The sequence below is a fragment of the Fopius arisanus genome, unplaced genomic scaffold, assembly GCF_000806365.1.
Source record: "Fopius arisanus strain USDA-PBARC FA_bdor unplaced genomic scaffold, ASM80636v1 scaffold00124, whole genome shotgun sequence".
NCBI lineage: Eukaryota > Metazoa > Arthropoda > Insecta > Hymenoptera > Braconidae > Fopius > Fopius arisanus.
This window is the reverse complement of record NW_011887863.1, coordinates 99,692-116,171: the sequence shown is the minus strand read 5'-3', so window position 1 is coordinate 116,171 and position 16,480 is coordinate 99,692. Positions and strand designations below refer to the sequence as shown.

Sequence of the window (16,480 nt, the reverse complement as noted above, 5' to 3'; positions counted from 1 at the left end):
GTTGGATTATCCGTTGTGGCGGTACTATCTGCAGGTACGGTTGGATTACCCGTTGTGGCGGTACTATCCGCAGGTACGGTTGGATTATCCGTTGTGTTGGTACTATCCGCAGGTACAGTTGGATTATCCGTTGTGGCGGTACTATCTGCCGGTAGCGTTGGATTATTCGTTATGGCGGTAGTAACTGCAGGTATCGTTGGATTATCCATTGTGGCGGTACTATCTGCAGGGATGGTTGGATTACCCGTTGTGGCGGTACTATTCGCAGGTACGGTTGGATTATCCGTTGTGGCGGTACTATATGCAGGTACGGTTGGTTTACCCGTTGTGGCGGTACTATATGCAGGTACGGTTGGATTACCCGTTGTGGCGGTACTCTCCGCAGGTACGGTTGGATTATCCGTTGTAGAGGTACTATCTGCCGGTATCGTTGGATTATCCGTTGTGGCGGTAGTAACCGCAGGTATCGTTGAATTATCCGTTGTGGCGGTACGATCCGCAGGTATGGTTGGACTATCCATTGGGGTGATAGTATAACAATAGGTCAGTGACTTTGCCGTTGTAATGGTACCATCTGTAGGTATCGAGAACTTCTCCGTTGTGGCAGCATTTATATTCGCAGGTACGGTTGGATTATCCGTTGTGGCGGTACTATGCGCAGGTATCGTTAGATTATCCATTGTGGTGGTACTATCCTCAGGTATGAGTGACTTCTTCGTTGTGGCGGTACTATCCGCAGGTATCGTTGAATTATCCGTTGTGGCAGCACTAGCCGCAGGTACGGTTGGATTATCCGTTGTGGCGGTACTATCTGCAGGTACGGTTGGATTACCCGTTGTGGCGGTACTATGCGCAGGTATCGTTAGATTATCCATTGTGGTGGTACTATCCTCAGGTATGAGTGACTTCCTCGTTGTGGCGGTACTATCCGCAGGTGTCGTTGAATTATCCGTTGTGGTAGCACTAGCCGCAGGTACGGTTGGATTATTCGTTGTGGCGGTACTATCTGCAGGTACGGATGGATTACCCGTTGTGGCGGTACTAGCCGCAGGTACGGTTGGATTATCCGTTGTAGCAGTACTATCCGTAGGTATCGAGGACTTCTCCGTTGTGGCAGCATTTATATTCGCAGGTACGGTTGGATTATCCGTTGTGGCGGTACTATCCGCAGGTATTGTTAGATTATCCGTTATGGTGGTGCTATCCTCAGGTATGAGTGACTTCTTCGTTGTGGCGGTACTAGCCGCAGGTATCGTTGGATTATGCACTGTGGCGGTACTATCCGCAGGTATCATTACATTATCCGTTATGATGGTACTATACTCAGGTATGAGTGACTTCTTCGTTGTGGCAGTACTATCCGCAGATGTCGTTAGACTGTCCGCTGTGGTGGTAGTATCCGCAGATGTCTGTGACTTCTCCGTTGGGTTTTCCGTCGGCTTCACCATTGTGACACTTTGCACCTCTTCTTCTTGTTCCTTTCTTTCAGTGTCTCGAACACATTTATACAAAGAATCCGAAAACACTTGACCCGGCCAGCATTCTGCTTGAATGAATGTAGATAATCGACACAGGTTGTAACGCGTTTTGTTTTCTTTATCAACTCTTAGGAACTCAGTTGGACATCTTTTATGGGAGTTGATAGATATGATTCTACCGCCTCCAGGAAATCCGAGACAGCGGCCCTCCGCCTCATCGTAATATTGATTGTGGACACAGTATGTGATACGGCTCACTGGCAAATGAGGATTTTTGTACTCCTTCTGTTGATATTTCAGTGATACCTTTCAACAAGTTTTCAACAATTTACAACACATGAATTTGAGAAAAAATGCTATTAACTAGTTTCGCTACTCACCCGAGGGAAAGTTCTACCTACAACTATACTTTACTTAACTGACATAATTTCCCTCTATATTTTTCATCTTTCTAAAAGTGAAAATTTTTGAGTACAGTTATACATGATGATTACTCACTACTCGACTTCCCGTTGCTAGACTCCATGTGTGCAGAAAAATAAGTAGAACAAAACCCTTCATGACTGAGACGATTAAATTAGCCTACTGTATAACAGTCGAAGAAATAATGATCACGGCATTTTTTTTTCCTTAAATAATATGTAGCAATGGCCAGTCATGCCCGCTATAATAAACATCGCAATCATTTCGAATTCTTCAATTTTTTTGTTGGTGTTACACTGGATAAAATGACAGTTTTTGAATTGATCGTCACGTAAACCTGAAGAATGTCTGTCGAATACATGTAATTATTCTCATACCGTATCGCAGTATTTTTTTACCGCAATAAACGCGATTATTTATTTATAATATTTATTCAGTTTATCATATGTATCTCCATATAAATTACAAAAAATTTTAAAGCCATAAATTTATTTCCCAACAATTTTCATATACAGAATGATAACTTTATTCACAATTATTAATGAATTAATGTAACAGCCGTTATCACCAATCCTCTTGTGGCACTTTGTACGTAAAATTATTGCTACTGATTATGTTAATACCAGCCCCAAAATACGGCATCACGTAGTGCGAGCCATCGGCGGGCCCAACAATTTGTGTTGCTATCAATATAACATCACAGAATTGTCCCAGAAATAAAAATCCAAGTGTGCAGAGTTTCAAAAGACCAATTGCAGGGTATCCTAGATAGAATCTATCTGCCCCAAACATTCCCAGGAATATCGATAGCAATACTGATGTTTCGAATGAGTAGCCGTTGCTAAAAATTATATATTCATTTGCTCAAAATTGAGTTTTTTCCCTAAGTATTAAATAATCATCTGTAATATCCCAAGAGATTTAAAATTACAGTAGACTCCCGTTATAGTTGTGTGCACGGGACTGCAGATGAAGCGACCGTAAACGGATTTTTTTATTCAGAAATTGAGGAAACGTGCGACTATAACGGCATTCTACTTTATCGGATAACACTTACGTCCATCGACACGGAATTTCCCTCTGGAATGTATTATTTCTAGATTCTGTACAAATCAGTCCATCAGCTGCTAGGCACAAAACTAGCAATAACAAATAAAAAAGAAAAGGAATGCAATTAGAAATTGGATAATTCACCTCGACTGAGATATCTCTGTATATTAAAAATTTCTTACTTTTGGCTTTATTTTCCTTCGTGCAGCCCCTCGGTTGTTGTGTTTTAGGATCAATCAAATCATATTCAGGATGTGGACAAATATATTGTCCTATTCTTAGGTTATTACAGTCTATTTCGTATGTGTAATCGACACAGTCTCCTACTCGCGTCATTAATATTGAACACATAATCACGTACTTGATTAGTGAATACATTGCCCTACCATTTTATTTATTTTTTGCAATCATGTTATGAATTCATTCACGTAGAAATTACTACTGAGACGTCAACATTAATAAGAGAATAAAAACAATGCACTCGACATAATTTTTGAGTGAGGAGATGTCGCTGTTGAGTTGCTTGTGAATTTCTAACCTCAGTGATCGGTTATTGTTGTTTTGTATCAGGCACCAATCCATGATTTATCATTGCTTTGACGATTAACAATAATTTCAAGTTATTTTGGTGAGTTGGGAAAATGAGGATCGCCGTGGAAGGTTGCGCTCATGGGGAACTGGAGATAATTTACAATGCTTTGGAAGAAATTGAGAAAAATGAAGGGAAGAAGATTGATTTATTGATTTGTTGCGGAGATTTTCAATCAACTAGAAATCTTGATGATCTCAATTCCATGGCTGTCCCTGATAAATTTAAGGATATGTGTACATTTTACAAGTGAGTATCATTTTATTGTTGTCAAATAGTCTCTTTTGATTTTTTTGACTTTCAGCATGAAATAAATAATAATCCTTTCACGATTAACATCGATATCTCCCAATCTGAAAGGGGCACCGAAAGTTTCATCATTCTAAAATATCTTGAAAGTAAAAAATAATTTTCCAGATATTATTCAGGGGAGAAAATTGCCCCAATCCTTACGATCTTCATTGGGGGCAATCATGAGGCCTCGAGCTATCTCCAAGAGCTCTCCTACGGTGGCTGGGTGGCCCCAAAAATATATTACCTGGGACAAGCAAATGTTGTAAATATTGGGGGCCTTAGGATAGCTGGGATATCAGGAATATACAAAGCAAAGCATTATCTGAGGGGTCATTTCGAACTGCCCCCCTACAATGATTCCACCCTTCGCAGTGTCTATCATATTAGAAATCTCGAAATATTCAGGCTACGACAACTCACTGGAAACATCGACATCTTCCTCTCTCACGACTGGCCCAATGGTGTTACCAAATTTGGTGACGAACAGGCCCTTTTGAGACGAAAAAAACACTTCAAAGACGACATCGCTGCTGATCAGCTCGGCAGTCCCCCCTCCATGGATCTGTTGACTCAACATCATCCCAAATACTGGTTCTCAGCTCATCTTCACTGCAAATTTGCTGCCATTATCCCCAACGAGGACAACTCCAGGTCCACCAAATTTCTAGCTCTCGACAAGTGTCTAGCAAAGAGACCATTCTTGCAGGTTATTTTAAAATTATTGTAAATAATTACAATATAAAGTATTTTTCGAGTGAGATAATTTGAGTTTTGGTTTCGTTGCAGGTCCTTGATATTCCTCATGACGAGAATGCCTCGATGGATCTGTCTTACGACCTCGAGTGGCTGGCCATTTTGTACTTAACGAATCATTTGTTATCTGTAAAGAATTCAATTCAGTATATGCCGGGACCAAAGTGCAGAGGTAGATGGAATTTTTCACCATCGGAGAGTGAAAAGGAGAGTGTCCTGAAAAGGTTTTCGGGGTGCCTAAAGATTACAGAGAATTTCGAGAGGACAGTGGAAGCGTATGTTCCAGGATCACCCGTAAAATATGCGAAAAGGTCTAATGAAAAGTTCAAAACTAATAAACAAACCACGGATTTCTGCAATAAATTAGAGATTGACGACCCCCCAGGGTTATTATTAATTATGCAAGGAGGCGAGTCTAAGACTGAGAATGGAGAGGAATTTTCTCAGTCGTTCAATTCCATAGGGGACGAGCAGGACATTTCTGCAAGTCTCGATGATGATTTGACGTACGAGAGTGACCTCACCTTCGAGGCTTCCCTCAATGATGACTCGGGGTTGAGGGATGAAGGGGAGGAAAGTGGAGGGCGGGATTGCGATGAACTGAGGGACGAAGGCGAGGGGGTTAGTGAAGTGCAATCTCCGATCGAACCGAATTTGAAAAAATTCAAGAGACGAAACCTTGCAATTTATGCAGATACCACTGATATTGACTTATAATTTTCTTACTTTAAAAACTGTTTCGTCGTTCTTTGTAAAAAATAAGAACACACGTATAGGTAAACTCCCCTTTTTCAATAGTGAAGACAATTTGATATTCAGAAATAAAAACAAGAGTAAATAGGTTTTATAAAACTTTATTTATCGACATCCTCTTGGAACATCTGTAAGAAACGATATAAAACGAAAAATTAGAAATTAAATCACGTATTCAGTGCGGCTTGGGTGATTTTCTATTGGGGTTTACTCCCCAGTGGCTCTTGTGCCTGCTCAGAAGTTTTTTGAAAAACTAAGACAGGTGGATGGGATGCCAACCCCTACCAAGAGTTCACAGCCAATTACTGTTATTACAATATTTTTTGTAATATTCTCAAATCACTCATGACAATATTTACTCGTAATCGTATCGCGCCATTTTAAAATAGTTGTTAATTCATTCGAGGAAGAAAAAATGATCAAAACAGCAATTAATATTGTAATGAAAAATTGACTACGAACTCAATACCCACCATTTATTCCTCCGGGACCTCCACTTCCCCAGAGTTGACGTCGTCGATGACATCATGTGGTGGTCTTCCCTCAATGGTGCAACCGACTGATTGACAGGTGCCAAGAATCTCCTTGACAGTTCCACTGAGCTGCCTTGACATAGAGCGTGGCTTCATTGCTCGTGCAATTGCAAGAACATCCTCGAACGACAGATTTCCACTGTGTTTGATGTTCTTTTGCTTTTTCCTGTCACGGGGGGGCTCCTTGAGGGCCTTGATGATGAGCGAAGCTGCGGATGGAACCACTGAAATCGTCGCCTGTCGGTTTTGAATCGTCAATTGGACAGTGATCTTCAGACCCTTCCAGTCACTCGTGGCTTTCGCAATGTCGTCACCAACTTTTTTCGGCGACTAAAATGAGCGTTTAAAAAATTACATTTTTAAAAAGTTTTTAACTTTTTTCAGCATGGATTTTGGAAACTCACCAAACCAAGGGGACCGATTTTCGGGGCAAGAGAAGAAGTAGCTCCTACTTCACCTCCAACACATCTCAAGTACACTGAAAAATAAACGGGGAGGTTAAGTCACACATGTTTTCAATAAATTTCGACACAAACAATTTAAAAAATTCTATCAAATAAATACCCTTCTTGACCTCATTGGGATCGAATTTTGGTGGCATTTTTAATGCTGACTAAAAAATTTGTTGATCCACGGGACTGATGTAATCGGATGAAAATTATGCAGTACCGCACAGTTCCCGATTCAGTGTCGAAAAGAAAAGGAAATGCCAGCAGAGACTATAGGGGAGATCAACAGCGCTTATGGCAAAAGTTCAACTAGCGGCGGCTACGAAACTACATGAGAGGACGTACCCGTGAATAAGACAGGGCACGCGAAAATGGGGAACATGAAAATGGAGGAAAATAAGTGGGAAATTTCATTCTGTTTCATTTACTCTCCAGGCTTCTTAAAAACATTTAATAAATTGAATTATGAAAAATAAATGGAATTTATCTTATTTGATAATTTGTTTTAAATATTCATGATAACTTTTACAAAATCATAACCTATGATGTCTGGGATTGTACTGAATAATACGCTTGTTGGAAAAAACAATCAGATTGACTCATGCACTTGCAGAGGTGAGTCAAAAAAATTGAGTGTATCCCAGGATTCGGCTATGGGTTGCAAAAGTGTGCAATCAGTGTCCTGATGGGGATAACATGGGTGCCACCAGTCCAAAACCTTGCAGTCGACAACTCCACTGAGGATGACAACTTGGGTCGGTATTTTTGGTATGAAACTCGTGCCGAAGCTCAATTGAAGTCGATGGTGGTCGAAACTAGGGGATAAATCAAGCTTGACTGTTTGGAGGACAAGGCCAATGACCAAAGGCACCAAGCTATATTTCAAACAAGTTACCTGCAGATAAATATATTATCATTAGTTTTTTACAATTAAAATGAATTCTCGGAGAAGAAAAACTTCCGAAACAAAAGACAGACTAGTTTAAAACAAAAAGGAGAAATAAGGGGGCAATTAATTTATCTGAAATAACTTCAACTTACTCGTAAAATTCGACATCCTTTCTCTGAATTCACTGAGACATCCTCAAGCATTTCCGTGATGTCTGATCTCTGGTCATCAGCCCAATGGATTTTTGGTTTTGTCACGCGAGAATTATTTATTTCCTTCAGTTTGAAATAAAAATACCAACGAGTCTCTCCTTTCTAGTCGCCGAATTAATGGATGAAAGCCATTGGAATTTTTTTTAATTCTTCAATTATAACATCACAGCAATAATTAATGTGAAAACTTACTTTATTCCACATGAGACTGCACTGTCTCTTGACCAACGAATGAGGCTCCTCTTGTCCAGAATAAGTGTTACGTCCAATTGAAGAGAAATAAGTAAAATGCAGCGTCCTAATTACACAAGCCCGCAATCCATAGGGGCGTACCATGCACGCTGGGGTCAACCTCTCAGGTAAGCTTCCAGTATTTTTATAAAATCTGTGTCAATCCAAGAGAGGGCAAAATGAGAAATTGAAAAATTCAACGCACAATTGCTAATATAATACATTGGGTATTATCGACCTTTTGTAAAGATGAAACCAAAATTTAGCGGTTTGAACAACATAATTTGAACATTTGCAAATCCTCGCGAATTTTCCCACTGCTTCAGGTGCGATGTGTTCTGATATTAAAAACCATACGTCCTCTGGATATTCAACACCTGAAAACATAAATCTCATGACATTCGGGGATGATTTACATCATCATATTATTTAATATCAATTCTATTTATACCATTGGCATTATCTTCTGGAGCTTCAACAGCTTTGCTTTTTCTCCTCGATCGCGGATTCTTCTTCATTTGTTCATCTAAAAAAATTTAGGCAGTTCTTCGAATGAATTTTCCTCCCGTATAATAATTAACAATATAACACTTTCGTAATTCTCCCAAAGGAATATCTTCCCTTTTATCTTTCCTGTCTTCGAGATTTTCTGCTCTTCATAATTTCATAACAATAGGATACATTTTTGCTTCACTTAGACAATATTTAAACGTTTTAATTTATATCATTGTATCGCAAAATATTTGATTGGTATAATTACAACGATATTCAGTCAGTCTAGTAAGATTTTGGGATTGATGTAACTAACCTACAACTGCGGATTGTGATCCTGCGTCGTTTTTTGCAGCAGCCTTTTTCAATCTATTATGAACACCCGTTGAATCTGCGAAGTCACTGATGGTAACATCTGGAGGAAGTCATTGATAATCAGGGAAATGGAAATGGAAATGGATTAATTATTTGAGTGATAATGACCTCCGGAAAAAGAATTTGGCTTCTTCCTGGGTGTGAGTTTTTTGGTAGCCTTCTTTGTCGGTCCTGGCATTTTTTTACGAAAAACCTAATGTTGTTGGATTCTCCACTCGTCACAAGCATGATTTAGTATTTGAAGTACAAGGTAATAATGAGGGTGAAATAAGAGGTAGAGGTGGTGAAAAAAAATCACCGGAGTCCTCCATCGTCGATACAATTTCGAAGACTGAATCACTGAATCTCAACTCATATTTTTTACGAGGCATAGAGAGAGAGAGGGAGACGACCAGATGGAAGGTTGTCAACATAATCGATGCATGGATTGTTCGATTATTAATTATCGAATGTAAAATTAAAAAAATTTAATAGCCTTCTTCATTATTTTAAAAACCATGGATTCATTTGTTTATACACACAAAAATGTAGTAAAGAGGTGGAACGAGGAGAGAATACTAAAATACAGGAATTTTTTCGTAACAGTTTTTATTGAGCTGAAAATATTTCAATAAATCACGTGATTGAAGAAAAATGAATTATCCATGAGAAATAGTAATGCTATCTTTATTATTAATCTTCAATATACTAAAAAATGAGGCACATAGCACTTGTAACAATTGATATTACACGCCTAATTAACGAAAATATGATGACTCGGATGTTTAAAGAATATAACGACATTAATAATTATTAAAAATTTGTCTGTACCTATTTCATTCATTTTTCGGATATTCGAAGTTTAATAATTACATGAATCCACTTAATCTTTCATCTCAAATATATGAAACATGAGAGTTCATTTATATTACCTTGAAAATCTATAAATTTATCGCGTAATTTTTTCGTTTTCTCACAATTATTGATAATATTTATTCATCTGTATTTTTATTATAAAAAACAAACTTATCAGTTTAACTACAGTGCTTTCCATATTCTCTTCAATTTTTCTTGGTTATTCGTTAGACATCGGCTAAAATCAACGCGTTCTAGTATTATTTGGTTGATTACCGATTGTGTCACACCTTCTGTAATAAAGTAAGTATGGTACGCGTGGTGGGGATGGATTCAACACGTCATTCTCGGATATACCTTTGACAGAACTGTCGTCGTAACGCACCCACGCACCAAAACCCACGTGAAATGCATCTGTTAGGTAATGACCCTTTGTTGCCTCTTTTCCATCGTGATACGTTACAGCGAATAGTTTATACTGTTTCTGTTTGACTGTCAATTTTTTCGTGGCATTTGGTGATAAAATTTTGCCATCAATTTTCAGATCAATGGAATAGGCAACATTTTTAAATATCTTGGAACAGCCATCGAGTTTATAATCAAACCATTTTAAATGGAGGATAAGGATGACTGGAAGCTCCTCGAGTGTCACCTGTTTCCACGCCTGAATCTGCTGCTTTGTTTTGCTGCAGGTCATGCCTTCAACTTGATCTTTCCCTACAAGAATCTCTAGGGCACCTCTCACTGATTCTGCTTTCTGTAATAATCAACCACTCGTAATCAGAGACGAAAATTCTCGGGTTCAATTGAAAAGACTCACCTCAATGTCTAATTGAAGAGTAAAAAAGGGTTGTACATTGTCAGTGCTTTGATCACCCTGACGTAGAATTCTTGATCTCAATTGGCCACGGAAGATGTCCGACAGAGGGGTGCGAGCAAATTCAGTGCAACGGGTTATCGAACCCTTGTTCTTTGGACCCATCACCTATGCAAATAAATGTAAATCATTATTTATAAAATCTACGAGTAATAAATATTTTTGATTAATTATTTTTGCTTTATTCAATAGATTTACTTTCCACTCCTCATCCCCACTGTTGTAATTAACGTTCAACTCCTCGGTTCCCTTGGAGGTTTGGGAATCCTCACTCACTTGTTTCATCAACTGCGACAATATTCGATAATTAAGATAATTAAGGCATTCATTTAAATCGCACCACTCAATACATATTGATACATACCTCAAGCATTTCATCACTTATACCATTGAGTAAACACGATAGAAATTCTTCGGCATCCTCCTGCCTTCCCTCGATCGAGAAAACCCCCGGGGATGATGTATTCTTCAACATGGTGTAGACATACGAGGGCTCAAAGGCGGTGCCACCTTTGATGTCAAAGCTATCGTCATTCTTCTTCTGACCTCTGTCTTTTCGGTGTAGGCGTTCACCCTCGGGTAGAGGCAGGAATTCGTAAACAAATTTTACCCTTTAATTATATGAAAAGAGATCCTCATTATTATTAATTCAATAACGAAACCCTACAGCCACATTTCACATTTTTCACAATTCTACCCAAATTTTATTTACTCACATATTATCAATTAATGGAGTCGATGAATTTTTCAACGGATGCTCGGGGCGCGGCAGAGCCCTCAGGAGATTGTAAAACGGTGGACAGGCGAGTAATGCTTGTAATATACTATTGATATAACAATAATTGCTGCGATTCGTTAAGCCACGAGGCAGTAAACTTACAGTTTGCTTATCCATTTGATAATGGAGTAAAAATTCTGCAATCAAAATGCATTTGTTATTAATGTCACGGATATTTTTACCAATAATATTAGCTCCTTGGTATTATTACTCACCCCCCATTCTGTACATAGAAGGATGATTAAGCGGTGTCTGTACATGATCCACAGGGAGTGATTTCCTCTCCCCAAATCCAGCCTCCCCCAGGTGTTCATCCGTCGGTCTCTTACCCTCCTCAGTCCTCCCCTCCTCCCTGTCAACCCCATTATTTACACAATCCGCATTTTCCCGAACAGCTGGTGATAATTTGAACCCCTGACTCTGGGTGAAATTAGGGTGATTCTTCGTCTCATTGCTCTTGAGGATGCTGGCGAAGGTTTTGGCTGCAGGTGTCACACCGACACTAACTTCTTTCACTTCTTTGACTTCCTTGACGTCCTTGATCTCGTCAATCCTTCCAGAATCGTCGTCCTTCTCTCCATTTACCTCCGCCTGTACATCCTCGCCAGGCCCCTTAGCTGCAGTTAAAATTTCCTCTTCCTCAACAAGCTCCTTCATAATCTTCACCTCCTGCAATGGCCCATCAGATGCCTCCACCTTGATCTCGCTGACCACCGCCACTTCCTCGCCCTCACACTTTGTCTCATTCACAGTTCCATTACTCATGATTGTCTCAAAATTCTTATCCTCACTCTTAGGTACCGCCTCTGCACTCTCTCGCCTCACATTACTAACATTATCGTTATAATTATTATTAGTTTTATGATTCAATGCCTGACGGAATGACTGGGTGGCAGTGGTACGTTGGCTCTCGTAAATTTTTTTATCATTCTTCGTCCCCTGATTATATATTGGATTGTAATTTTGTGCATTTTGTCGTTGATGTTTTACTGTTGGCGAGTGCGGATGGTAATTTGTGGGTAGCTGGTGGTACTGGTGACTGTTGTGATGAATCTGGGAGTACTGGGGTTGGGGTATAAATATTGGCCGACCAGCGGTTGCATGCTGTTGGGAGGAGACGTATGGAAGATATGGAACTCCTGGGTGACATATTGCCTGGATCTGACTGAATTGGCCTGATTGCATCATGTAGGGGGGCTGCATGTCATTGGCAATTGGACGATTGTAGTTGTCAGTTTTTCTATTGCGCTGGCGACCTGGACGTTGGTTGTCTCGAACTGGCGATTGCGTTGTCAGGACTTCCGTTGGTTGAGGATTGTATATTGGGGATGGGTAGGGGACCGTGGAGACGTATGTGTAGGTGGTGGGATCGGTGGGTGTGGTGGGATAGGCTGTACTCATCTGCCAGTCCTGGTAGGGACTCATCTGCATGAGTGGAGCCCCTGGATAAGCTATGGTTGACATGGGGGGGGTCAGCAGGGCGGGTGGAGTCGCCACCTCGTAACTGGGGATGGAGTCGTCTGTGAGAAATCGGAGAATTCAAGAAGTCAAATCGAAATATTTCATCCGTGGAAAAACACTAACACCGGAAGCATAAAATCATCCCAACGCTCGACACATAATCCATGAAATTCGATATATTTACCATAAGGTTGCTGCCAGTGGTTTTGCACCTCCGGCTGCATTTCTGGCACGACCGAATTTGAATTATAATCTTTCTCGCCATTGTCCCAAGGTAATTTGAGAACATCTGAAGCAATCTCCGTCTTTAGGATAGTGCGGATCTCACTCTTGACATTATCATCGAGATTGTCCAGATTTATAAATTCATAATCGAGCTGCAATGGTAGACAACATAGCAGAGAAATGTTTAACATATATTTTTCGTCGAAAAAAATTTACGTAGAAAAGAACAGTCCAGTAAAGAATTTAGCAAGGGAACAGATCGCCACAAAAGATGAACCACCAATTTTACTCCAATTTTCCCCAATCGCCGACTGTGAATCATTCGAATGGCTTTTTCAAAATTACCAGTATCTTCTCATCAAATAGTGTGACTTGAATCAGTCGAGTCTCATTTGAGACCGGAAACAGACCCAAAATACCTTGAACTTCTCCAATGTATTCTCTATTTTTTTTTAAATGCTCTCTTCCCTTTCTCTATCCCCAGCAAGTGCGTCCATATCCTCCTCATCACGGAGAGCTACAATGGAGCTACACAGATAACCTCAAATCTCCTTCATCCCACCATCTGCTCCAAAAAAAAACCCTGAAATTCCGCTAATCTCTTCACTCAGTTAGAAAAAAAAGCACACCTAAAAAACTACATGAGAATTTACCAATGAAAAGTCCTCCTAAAAAAGAAATACCGAAACTCGACAAAAAGCCTAGAGTAAAAATCAAATAAGGAGTGATCACATGTTTCGAAAAATCAACATATTTTTCAAGGTTCGGGCATTCGAAAAAAATGACGCCAAAGTGGTATTAAAAAATATTACTCACTGTACTTTTGATGTCCATGTTAATGCCCATTCCTGTTTAGGTGACATTAAAATGTGATCAATGATTGAACCCCAAGAATAGGGTTATCATAGTAGATTTGTTTTAACGTCTACTTCACTCAGACACTGATTTACCATCAAAATTTCAGCACGTTGACCCTTGAACTCTATCAGCATCGAAGTTGAATACATTTGGGTGAAAAAAAAAAAACCAAATCTTCTGGCGGATTTATTTGACGATTAAAAATGTTGGAAGTTATAATTTAATGAATTCAATGAATTTGCACCATGTGTTTTTACACCGGAACTTTCATTATTGTTTGGTGTTAAGTAGTGGCCCTTTGGGGTATTGTTCGTTCTATAATTTCATCAACTGGAAATTAATACCTCCACAATCACTAGACCACGATGCGAGAAAAACCACACGGTACTTTTGGGATACCCCCTTGGTTAATTCTGGGATAACTTTACGTGCGTAATACTGAGATACCGCACGGGCAATTGGATTGCGGTGTGTTTCGTCGCCGGGTGGAAATGGCAAATTGGCGGCAACTCCCCAGGCATTTTTGAAATTCATAGGAAATCATTTTTATCCTAGATTTTTTTCCTTCCTAAAATAAATACTTTGCACTTTAATCAGAATCACATGGAATCATTGAGAAAATTCAACAATTTAGATGAAATGAAAAACAATACAATTTTTTCTTTACAAGAAAAAGTTTTTTAATGAAAAACATTAGGGTAGATATTAGGGAATGGTGAATCCAATTTATTTCTTGAATTTTTCATATCGTCTTCATTTTATAACTTTAAACCACAATTTTCACTTAAAATTTATGCCTGCTCTTCCATCTGACGAGCAGAACGTCATCATTCCGAAGAAGAATGTGCTTTGTATTAATAATAAAACGTGCTTTTATAGCATATATAAAATCGGCCTCTTTTTATAAATAACAAAATGGTTATCTAGTATTCTGATAATTCAATTCTACAGAATGAAGAAATTGTGCCTTTCCTTCAAAGATGTACAGTATCACATTATAATATGGAAGAGTACGAATTGGAATTGATCCACAATCAATACATCCACAGTGTTATACATTGTTTTTATCTTACAATAATTTTCAAATAATACTACAAATGTTTACATGTATGATACAATTTTAATACAGTAATGCATTCAGAATTTTTTCCAGAGATTCTTCATTCAAATTCCACTTCATAAGTTGGCAATTTACGAAAATGGTAAAATTGCTATTGATTGCTATTGAGCTAGATGGATAATTTTGGGTTACCATTTTGCTACTGAACTCGGCTGGAGAAATATCCAATGATTCATACAAGATATACACTCACTTTTACTTCGGCTTGCAATTAATTGATCTCTGGATTGTGAATATTATAGGACAATGAAAAAGCAACTGTTTTACCCGACTTCCCTCTAAATATAATACATTATAAAATTGTGGGAAATTCAAAAGTTTTTCGCTCTCGTGCTGTCATTTAAAAATTCAGTAGCGAAGTAATAAATTACTCACTGAATTCCAGTGGACATGAGAGTTAGTGTGACCTTATCGAGGCACATTATTTCCAAATATTCCCCCATAATAGTAATAATAGGAGCCCCTACTGTCAGACTCTCGCCAATCATTTTTCCCAGAGGAGCCACCCAAGTAGTAAAGTAGAATTGTTTTCTGCAAGAGCAAAAAGACACAGAAGGGAGTAAGAATGCCAATTATGTAGAAGAACTTTGGGCACCTAATGTCCTGCTAGAAATGAGGTAAGCACACTTTCCCAGCAAATAATTCAGATATGACGGTTATCCACAGGGCAAGGACGAATAATATGTAGGAAATTCCAACTTGATGGGAATTGGGGAGTTGATATGGCTGTCCCCCTATTTCGTCGACGTGGAAGCCCATGGGGAATATCACTGCTGCCAGGCAGAAAAGCACCACTGGAATTTTCAAGATATTCAACATATATATTAACTAACAGCTCATTTATTTATTTTCAGAGAGAAATTGTATTTCTTTATATGTAGAATATAAATGAGAATGACTTACTGGCTGTGAAACCAACCCATCTGGCGTAAGGAATAACGTGTCTATCCCAGTGGGAGCATGCCAGCAGTATTATCGTAACTGTTATCAAAATGCATCCCACAAAAATGCAGGCTAGAGCTATCAACCATTCTGGCTGCAAATCAGGTGTGTAACATATTTGGGGCCTGTTGTATAGAGTCATGCATGACCACATAAGTCCCAGTCTCGTATCGCCTAAAATTTTAATTTCACTATACAACAAATTATTCGGAACACAATTCAAGCCCATCCCAATACTATTAAATTTTCTTATTCTTTTTCCAAAACGGCGGAGTTAGCTAATTTATTATATCGACTCACCCCCAACATCAGTAATTATCCAATCTGGCATCGACAAACTCGCAACTGCAAATACATCAGCCGCAAAAAATAGTGTCCCAGATATTACTGTCAATTTATCCATTTTTCACAATTTCTTCACAACAAACACATCAAGTTGAAAATTAACCTCCAAAAATCTATCCACCTCATAACAACATGACTGTTCCATAAAACATTGAAAAATACTGTTTTCAGACACAATAAAATTTCACAATTATACGCGAATCTCCCAATTTTTTGACCCTTCCAGATTTTTCACAGCAATTTTATCCTTCAGTAATTGCCACAATTCAAGACTTTTGACATTTCAATATTTTTCTCCACTTGTTATTATTGTTGCGTGATACGATATCGATATTTTTCTGTTCGAGAGACGTTTTCTTAAATGTGAACTTTTTCCATTTGTTGCGTGAACGGGGATATTTTTTATGAATATAAAACTTGGAATTCATTGAAGGCCTAATGAAGATAGAATATATTACTTATTCGAAAAATCAAATCAGAATTTGTTAACTAATATTAATATTTCGTGAATCGATACTT

General features: G+C 38.7%; 7 protein-coding genes across 9 annotated transcripts in view; 1 reads left to right on the top strand and 6 right to left on the bottom strand.

The window, feature by feature from the left end:
• LOC105271786 (zonadhesin) overlaps positions 1-2,312 on the bottom strand; it is a 2,754-nt gene extending 442 nt beyond the window's left edge. The window contains exons 1-2 of the mRNA XM_011313531.1: positions 1,977-2,312; positions 453-1,784 (exon numbers count right to left, since the gene is read on the bottom strand). Coding sequence (XP_011311833.1) covers positions 453-1,784; positions 1,977-2,039 — 1,395 coding nt within the window. The 5' untranslated portion in view covers positions 2,040-2,312. The remainder of the gene's footprint in view (positions 1-452; positions 1,785-1,976) is intronic.
• A 61-nt stretch (positions 2,313-2,373) lies between these two features.
• Positions 2,374-3,440, bottom strand: bisc (biscotti). The gene is made up of 3 exons (XM_011313528.1): positions 3,134-3,440; positions 2,959-3,040; positions 2,374-2,742 (listed from the first exon to the last, which is right to left on the bottom strand). The coding sequence occupies exons 1-3, from the start codon at positions 3,327-3,329 to the stop codon at positions 2,466-2,468; spliced, it is 555 nt and encodes a 184-aa protein (XP_011311830.1). The 5' UTR covers positions 3,330-3,440; the 3' UTR covers positions 2,374-2,465.
• A 44-nt stretch (positions 3,441-3,484) lies between these two features.
• Positions 3,485-5,514, top strand: ldbr (lariat debranching enzyme). 2 transcript variants are annotated; one of them, XM_011313524.1, is made up of 3 exons: positions 3,485-3,789; positions 4,240-4,540; positions 4,621-5,514. In XM_011313524.1, exons 1-3 carry the CDS (start codon positions 3,593-3,595, stop codon positions 5,302-5,304), a joined length of 1,182 nt encoding a protein of 393 aa, XP_011311826.1. In that variant the 5' UTR covers positions 3,485-3,592; the 3' UTR covers positions 5,305-5,514. The 2 variants fall into 2 exon arrangements, with proteins under 2 accessions (XP_011311826.1, XP_011311825.1); XM_011313523.1 differs by having other exon boundaries at positions 3,486-3,789; positions 3,958-4,540.
• RpL12 (ribosomal protein L12) lies at positions 5,426-6,528 on the bottom strand. The gene is made up of 4 exons (XM_011313525.1): positions 6,438-6,528; positions 6,278-6,351; positions 5,814-6,203; positions 5,426-5,468 (listed from the first exon to the last, which is right to left on the bottom strand). The coding sequence occupies exons 1-3, from the start codon at positions 6,472-6,474 to the stop codon at positions 5,817-5,819; spliced, it is 498 nt and encodes a 165-aa protein (XP_011311827.1). The 5' UTR covers positions 6,475-6,528; the 3' UTR covers positions 5,426-5,468; positions 5,814-5,816.
• On the bottom strand, positions 6,474-8,720 carry fsd (fates-shifted). The gene is made up of 7 exons (XM_011313526.1): positions 8,630-8,720; positions 8,463-8,561; positions 8,106-8,180; positions 7,893-8,031; positions 7,616-7,808; positions 7,364-7,525; positions 6,474-7,217 (listed from the first exon to the last, which is right to left on the bottom strand). Exons 1-7 carry the CDS (start codon positions 8,697-8,699, stop codon positions 6,912-6,914), a joined length of 1,044 nt encoding a protein of 347 aa, XP_011311828.1. The 5' UTR covers positions 8,700-8,720; the 3' UTR covers positions 6,474-6,911.
• A 450-nt stretch (positions 8,721-9,170) lies between these two features.
• Usp10 (ubiquitin specific protease 10) lies at positions 9,171-14,010 on the bottom strand. Its single transcript, XM_011313527.1, has 8 exons — positions 13,513-14,010; positions 12,656-12,848; positions 11,226-12,530; positions 10,949-11,147; positions 10,597-10,843; positions 10,431-10,520; positions 10,176-10,340; positions 9,171-10,112 (listed from the first exon to the last, which is right to left on the bottom strand). Exons 1-8 carry the CDS (start codon positions 13,540-13,542, stop codon positions 9,600-9,602), a joined length of 2,742 nt encoding a protein of 913 aa, XP_011311829.1. The 5' UTR covers positions 13,543-14,010; the 3' UTR covers positions 9,171-9,599.
• A 243-nt stretch (positions 14,011-14,253) lies between these two features.
• LOC105271778 (uncharacterized protein C16orf52 homolog A) lies at positions 14,254-16,477 on the bottom strand. 2 transcript variants are annotated; one of them, XM_011313522.1, is made up of 4 exons: positions 15,917-16,477; positions 15,578-15,790; positions 15,270-15,468; positions 14,254-15,205 (listed from the first exon to the last, which is right to left on the bottom strand). In XM_011313522.1, the coding sequence occupies exons 1-3, from the start codon at positions 16,017-16,019 to the stop codon at positions 15,281-15,283; spliced, it is 504 nt and encodes a 167-aa protein (XP_011311824.1). In that variant the 5' UTR covers positions 16,020-16,477; the 3' UTR covers positions 14,254-15,205; positions 15,270-15,280. The 2 variants fall into 2 exon arrangements, with proteins under 2 accessions (XP_011311824.1, XP_011311823.1); XM_011313521.1 differs by having other exon boundaries at positions 14,254-15,468; positions 15,917-16,474.
• Positions 16,478-16,480: the final 3 nt, after the last annotated feature.

What these genes read in the sequence shown, in the direction of transcription:
- fsd (XM_011313526.1), bottom strand. Translation starts at nt 8,699, where the DNA reads ATGCCAGGACCGACAAAGAAGGCTACCAAAAAACTCACACCCAGGAAG. An exon ending in TCCAGAAGATAATGCCAATG is followed by an intron (nt 8,032 to 8,105) that starts GTATAAATAGAA and finishes TTATGTTTTCAG; the next exon opens with GTGTTGAATATCCAGAGGAC. An exon ending in GCAGTCTCATGTGGAATAAA is followed by an intron (nt 7,526 to 7,615) that starts GTAAGTTTTCAC and finishes TTCGGCGACTAG; the next exon opens with AAAGGAGAGACTCGTTGGTA.
- Usp10 (XM_011313527.1), bottom strand. Translation starts at nt 13,542, where the DNA reads ATGGGCATTAACATGGACATCAAAAGTACA. An exon ending in ACTCCATTAATTGATAATAT is followed by an intron (nt 10,844 to 10,948) that starts GTGAGTAAATAA and finishes ATATAATTAAAG; the next exon opens with GGTAAAATTTGTTTACGAAT. An exon ending in TAAGTGATGAAATGCTTGAG is followed by an intron (nt 10,521 to 10,596) that starts GTATGTATCAAT and finishes ATATTGTCGCAG; the next exon opens with TTGATGAAACAAGTGAGTGA.
- RpL12 (XM_011313525.1), bottom strand. Translation starts at nt 6,474, where the DNA reads ATGCCACCAAAATTCGATCCCAATGAGGTCAAGAAGG. An exon ending in TCCCAATGAGGTCAAGAAGG is followed by an intron (nt 6,352 to 6,437) that starts GTATTTATTTGA and finishes TTTATTTTTCAG; the next exon opens with TGTACTTGAGATGTGTTGGA. An exon ending in AAATCGGTCCCCTTGGTTTG is followed by an intron (nt 6,204 to 6,277) that starts GTGAGTTTCCAA and finishes CGCTCATTTTAG; the next exon opens with TCGCCGAAAAAAGTTGGTGA.
- bisc (XM_011313528.1), bottom strand. Translation starts at nt 3,329, where the DNA reads ATGTATTCACTAATCAAGTACGTGATTATGTGTTCAATATTAATGACG. An exon ending in GAAGGAAAATAAAGCCAAAA is followed by an intron (nt 3,041 to 3,133) that starts GTAAGAAATTTT and finishes TGTTATTGCTAG; the next exon opens with TTTTGTGCCTAGCAGCTGAT. An exon ending in GAAATTCCGTGTCGATGGAC is followed by an intron (nt 2,743 to 2,958) that starts GTAAGTGTTATC and finishes TATAATTTTTAG; the next exon opens with CAACGGCTACTCATTCGAAA.
- LOC105271778 (XM_011313522.1), bottom strand. Translation starts at nt 16,019, where the DNA reads ATGGATAAATTGACAGTAATATCTGGGACACTATTTTTTGCGGCTGAT. An exon ending in GATAATTACTGATGTTGGGG is followed by an intron (nt 15,791 to 15,916) that starts GTGAGTCGATAT and finishes TTAAAATTTTAG; the next exon opens with GCGATACGAGACTGGGACTT. An exon ending in ATGGGTTGGTTTCACAGCCA is followed by an intron (nt 15,469 to 15,577) that starts GTAAGTCATTCT and finishes TGAAAATTCCAG; the next exon opens with TGGTGCTTTTCTGCCTGGCA.
- ldbr (XM_011313523.1), top strand. Translation starts at nt 3,593, where the DNA reads ATGAGGATCGCCGTGGAAGGTTGCGCTCATGGGGAACTGGAGATAATT. An exon ending in GATATGTGTACATTTTACAA is followed by an intron (nt 3,790 to 3,957) that starts GTGAGTATCATT and finishes ATAATTTTCCAG; the next exon opens with ATATTATTCAGGGGAGAAAA. An exon ending in CAAAGAGACCATTCTTGCAG is followed by an intron (nt 4,541 to 4,620) that starts GTTATTTTAAAA and finishes GTTTCGTTGCAG; the next exon opens with GTCCTTGATATTCCTCATGA.